Source organism: Babylonia areolata, chromosome 3 (genome assembly GCF_041734735.1).
Source record: "Babylonia areolata isolate BAREFJ2019XMU chromosome 3, ASM4173473v1, whole genome shotgun sequence".
Classification (NCBI taxonomy): Eukaryota; Metazoa; Mollusca; class Gastropoda; order Neogastropoda; family Buccinidae; genus Babylonia; species Babylonia areolata.
This window is the reverse complement of record NC_134878.1, coordinates 26290575-26296701: the sequence shown is the minus strand read 5'-3', so window position 1 is coordinate 26296701 and position 6127 is coordinate 26290575. Positions and strand designations below refer to the sequence as shown.

The 6127-nt window shown below is 47.7% G+C and overlaps 1 protein-coding gene across 3 annotated transcripts in view; it reads right to left on the bottom strand.

Moving 5' to 3' along the window:
* LOC143279891 (uncharacterized) overlaps nt 1-6127 on the bottom strand; it is a 96530-nt gene that overhangs the window by 22781 nt on the left and 67622 nt on the right. For all 3 annotated transcript variants that reach the window (XM_076584194.1, XM_076584195.1, XM_076584193.1), the window contains 3 exons: nt 5213-5313; nt 4501-4639; nt 2355-2634 (listed from right to left, as the gene is read on the bottom strand). In XM_076584194.1, coding sequence (XP_076440309.1) covers nt 2355-2634; nt 4501-4639; nt 5213-5313 — 520 coding nt within the window. The remainder of the gene's footprint in view (nt 1-2354; nt 2635-4500; nt 4640-5212; nt 5314-6127) is intronic.

Below are 6127 nucleotides of genomic sequence, written 5' to 3'. Positions count from 1 at the left end.
TCTGTGTGCGATGAGTCTGAAGTGGAGTTACTGCTTTCTGTTGATATCCATGACATCATTGATTCTGCTGAACAAAACGAAAGAGGAAAACGTTCAGATAAACAACGGTGACTGTCATCCTGACCTGTAAGCTGTGTCTGATCTCAGTGAGGTGACAGCCCTTCACTGACACCCTGACCTGTAAGCTGTGTCTGATCTCAGTGAGGTGACAGCCCTTCATTGACACCCTGACCTGTAAGCTCTGTCTGATCTCAGTGAGGTGACAGCCCTTCACTGACACCCTGACCTGTAAGCTGTGTCTGATCTCAGTGAGGTGACAGCCCTTCACTGACACCCTGACCTGTAAGCTGTGTCTGATCTCAGTGAGGTGACAGCCCTTCACTGACATCCTGACCTGTAAGCTGTGTCTGATCTCAGTGAGGTGACAGCCCTTCATTGACATCCTGACCTGTAAGCTGTGTCTGATCTCAGTGAGGTGACAGCCCTTCATTGACATCCTGACCTGTAAGCTGTGTCTGATCTCAGTGAGGTGACAGCCCTTCACTGACACCCTGACCTGTAAGCTGTGTCTTATCTCAGTGAGGTGACAGCCCTTCACTGACACCCTGACCTGTAAACTGTGTCTTATCTCAGTGAGGTGACAGCCCTTCACTGACACCCTGACCTGTAAGCTCTGTCTTATCTCAGTGATTTGACAGCCCTTCACTGACACCCTGACCTGTAAGCTCCGTCTTATCTCAGTGAGGTGACAGCCCTTCACTGACACCCTGACCTGTAAGCTGTGTCTGATCTCAGTGAGGTGACAGCCCTTCACTGACACCCTGACCTGTAAGCTGTGTCTTATCTCAGTGAGGTGACAGCCCTTCACTGACACCCTGACCTGTAAGCTGTGTCTTATCTCAGTGAGGTGACAGCCCTTCACTGACATCCTGACCTGTAAGCTGTGTCTTATCTCAGTGAGGTGACAGCCCTTCATTGACATCCTGACCTGTCAGCTCTGTCTGATCTCAGTGAGGTGACAGCCCTTCACTGACACCCTGACCTGTAAACTGTGTCTGATCTCAGTGAGGTGACAGCCCTTCACTGACACCCTGACCTGTAAGCTGTGTCTGATCTCAGTGAGGTGACAGCCCTTCACTGACACCCTGACCTGTAAGCTGTGTCTTATCTCAGTGAGGTGACAGCCCTTCACTGACATCCTGACCTGTAAGCTGTGTCTTATCTCAGTGAGGTGACAGCCCTTCATTGACATCCTGACCTGTCAGCTCTGTCTGATCTCAGTGAGGTGACAGCCCTTCACTGACACCCTGACCTGTAAGCTGTGTCTGATCTCAGTGAGGTGACAGCCCTTCACTGACACCCTGACCTGTAAACTGTGTCTTATCTCAGTGAGGTGACAGCCCTTCACTGACACCCTGACCTGTAAGCTCTGTCTTATCTCAGTGAGGTGACAGCCCTTCACTGACACCCTGACCTGTAAGCTCTGTCTTATCTCAGTGAGGTGACAGCCCTTCACTGACACCCTGACCTGTAAGCTGTGTCTTATCTCAGTGAGGTGACAGCCCTTCACTGACACCCTGACCTGTAAGCTCTGTCTTATCTCAGTGAGGTGACAGCCCTTCACTGACACCCTGACCTGTAAGCTGTGTCTTATCTCAGTGAGGTGACAGCCCTTCACTGACATCCTGACCTGTAAGCTGTGTCTTATCTCAATGAGGTGACAGCCCTTCACTGACATCCTGACCTGTAAGCTGTGTCTTATCTCAATGAGGTGACAGCCCTTCATTGACATCCTGACCTGTCTGCTCTGTCTTATCTCAGTGAGGTGACAGCCCTTCACTGACATCCTTACCTGTAAGCTCTGTCTGATCTCAGTGAGGTGACAGCCCTTCACTGACATCCTGACCTGTATGCTTCACTGACATCCTGACCTGTCAGCTCAGTCTTACCTCAGTGAGGTGACAGCCCTCTGCTGATGAATACACTTGTCATCAGCAGTCAGGATACAGGAATACTTTATCATCTCTAAAAGTGACATTGTTGACACATTTGCAGATAAAAAGCAGACACTAATTCTTTTTTAAAAGGCATCCACAATACAACAAAAAATCTTATCATGCAATGGAAACATACATTCATAAACAATTATATACCACTAATAAAACAGTAATATTGATAATAATCTTTTATAAATAATAATTCAGAAAACAATCAATAGATAAAATATAGTAAGTAAAATGAAAAGAGAAAGAAAAGGACAGTATGCCAATTGTAAAATCAAATAATTAAATGGAATTTGCACATTACTACAAAAAAAATTTTTAAAGACTCGTTTCAAAAACAGAAGGACTTACAGTTATCGGCGCACAGCACCAAAGGGAGAGCACTCCAGGCCACCAGACTCTCCTCGTCATACAACGAGGTCTCCTGGGCAGATGGCTCCATGAACATGTCCTCAAGCGTGTCCTGGGGTCGCTTCTTCAGGTAGAATCGGGCCACCAGCAGCATGTCCCCCTGAAGCTGCACGTCATGGAACGTGGCCTCCTGCTGCCCGAACACGTGGTACTGGTGCTTAAAGTTGGCCTTGACCGCCGTCGTGCTGCAGGTCACGGGGCTGGTCGCTGACTGGACCACCTAGAAAAGGGACAGCACTGAGGTATACTTCTTCTTCTTTGTTCATGGGCTGCAACTCCCATGTTCACTCATATGTACACAAGTGGGCTTTTACATGTAGGACCATTTTTACCTCTAGGACCATTTTTACCTAGGACCTTTTACCAAATGCTGACATGGATTACAGGATCTTTAACGTGACGTATTTGATCTTCTGCGTGCGTATACACACAAAGGGGGTTCAGGCACAAGCAGATCTGCACCTGGGAGACCGGAAAAATCTTCATCTTTTACCCACCAGGCGCTGTTACCGAGATTCAAACCCCGGACCCTCAGATTGAAAGTTCAATGTTTTAATCATCACTCGGCTATTGTGCCCGTCACACCACATCTGAAAGATAAAAAAGGTGCAGATGCCTGACCTACAAACACAACGCCCTGATCGGGCTTTGAGATAAAACAGCTGCAAGGCTGCAGAAGAAATTCTTCTTCTTCTTCTTCTTCAGCGTTTGTGGGGCTGCAAATTCACTTGTGTGTATGAGAAGACTTTAATGTGTATGACCCTATTTACCCTGCCATGTTGGCAGCCATACTTTGTTTTCTAGGGGTGTGCTTGCTGGGTTTATTTCTATTTTCCATCACCCACACAACAGCTGAAATGGATTATCAGATCTTTAATGTCCGCATTTGACCTTCTGCATGTATATAAACATGAAAGGGATTCAGACACAAGCAGGTCTGCATTTCTGTTAACCTGTGAGATCGGAAAAACCTCCACACTCAACCTACCAAGCATCCTGATCCTGGCATTCAAAAGGCAGGACCCTCAGATTGAAAGTCCACCACCTTAACCCACAGAATGCGAATGCGAATGCGAATATTTTTTATTCAGAATAGGCCATAGCCCCTCTCTGAAAGGGGTATTACATAATCATTAAACGGATAATAATCATAATACCAGCGTAGATTCTACACAAATGTAAACAAAAATGTGTACAAATGAAACACCTTACTACATCCAAAAGGTTGCATTGAACTAATGTACAGTAGCCTCAATGCTTTGTAAACAAATAAAGCCACATCTGTCAAGATATTTTCATTTTGAGACGCCATAAGTAAATTGAATCTGAAAAGACATGGATTTTGACCTTAACCACCAACGGGTGCAATAGCCGAGTTGTTAAAGCGTTGAACTTTCAATATGAGGGTCCCAGGTTCGAATCTCGGTAACAGCACCTGGTGGGTAAAGGGTGGAGATTTTTCCGATCTCCCAGCTCAACATATGTGCAGACCTGCTAGTGCCTGAACCCCCTTCGTGTGTATATGCAAGCAGAAGTTCAAATATGCATGTTAAAGATCCTGTAATCCATGTCAGCGTTCGGTGGGTTATGGAAACAAGAATATACACAGCATGCACACTCCTGAAAACGGAGTATGGCTGCCTACATGGCGGAGTAAAAACGGTCATACACGTAAAAGCCCACTCGTGTACATACGAGTGAACGTGGGAGTTGCAGCCCACGAACACAGAAGAAGAAGAAAAAGAAGAAGACCTTAACCACCAGAGAGAAAGAGAGACAGATACAGTGACCAAGGAACACACAGATGTTAAAAAAAATGAGATACAAAGAGAACCCAACAAACACAGTGCCCCGTTGATCAAAGACAACCCAACACACACAATCAGTTCAGTTCATGTTACTCAAAGAAGCATCCCAGCATTCGGACAAATCCATACAGGCTGAACCACATCTGAAAGGCAGATGACTGACCAGCAAAAACAAGCCCTAGTTGATCAAAGAGAACCCAGCAGACACCAGCTCCCATCAACACTCCCCACCCCTCCGAGGCCCATCCACCCCAACCCCCACCCACCCCCAGCCTCACCTTCCCGGAGGACACGTAGTAGGCCGTCAGTCGAACCTTCCCCTCCCCCAGCTCACTGTGCTTCACACGGTCCACCTGGAAGCCGATGACCGGCTCCGTGGAGTTCAGGCCACCGATCCTTGGCAGGCTGGACATGCGGCTGGAACACAGCACCACAGCTGTCTTCATGATGTGAGAACACGGCAACACAGCTGTCTTCATGATGTGAGAACATGGCAACACAGCTGTCTTCATGATGTGAAAACATGGCAACACAGCTGTCTTCATGGTGTGAGAACACAGTAACACAGCTGTCTTCATGATGTGAGAACACGGCAACACAGCTGTCTTCATGATGTGAGAACATGGCAACACAGCTGTCTTCATGATGTGAGAACACATAACACAGCTGTCTTCATGATGTGAGAACACATAACACAGCTGTCTTCATGATGTGAGAACATATGACACAGCTGTCTTCATGATGTGAGAACACGGCAACACAGCTGTCTTCATGATGTGAGAACACGGCAACACAGCTGTCTTCATGATGTGAGAACATGGCAACACAGCTGTCTTCATGATGTGAGAACACATAACACAGCTGTCTTCGTGATGTGAGAACATGGCACCACAGCTGTCTTCATGATGTGAGAACACATAACACAGCTGTCTTCATGATGTGAGAACATATAACACAGCTGTCTTCATGACAAATCACCACGGCCTGTACCTGCGTTGTGGAGACAGGAACTCTCGTGGTGACTCAGGGGGTGTCGTGGAGGGCGGGGGCGGAATATTGACGGGCGACACAAACTGCGGCAGAACCCCTCCCTGCAATCACACAACACCTGGGTATGACACCTGCACACAACACCTAGGTATGACACCTGCACACAACACCTGCACATAACACCTGGTAAGACACCTGGGTATGACACCTGCACACAACACCTGCACACAACACCTGGTAAGACACCTGGGTATGACACCGGCACACAACACCTGCACATAACACCTGGTAAGACACCTGGGTATGACACCTGCACATAACACCTGGGTATGACACCTGCACGCAACACCTGGGTATGACACCTGCACATAACACCTGGGTATGACACCTGCACACAACACCTGGGTATGACACCTGCACATAACACATGGTAAGACACCTGGGTATGGCACCAACACACAACACCTGCGCACAACACCTGGTAAGACATCTGCACACAACACCTGGGTATGACACCTGCACATAACACCTGGGTATGACACCTGCACGCAACACCTGCACATAACACATGGTAAGACACCTGGGTATGGCACCAGCACACAACACCTGCACACAACACCTGCACACAACACCTGGTAAGACACCTGCACACAACACCTGGGTATGACACCTGCACATAACACCTGGTATGACACCTGCACATAACACCTGCACATAACACCTGGTATGACACCTGGGTATGACACCTGCACAAAACACCTACATGCAACACCTGGTATGACACCTGGGTATGACATCTGCACACAACACCTGCACATAACACCTGGTATGACACCTGCACACAACACCTACATGCAACACCTGATATGACACCTGCACACAACACCTACATGCAACACCTGGTATGACACCAGG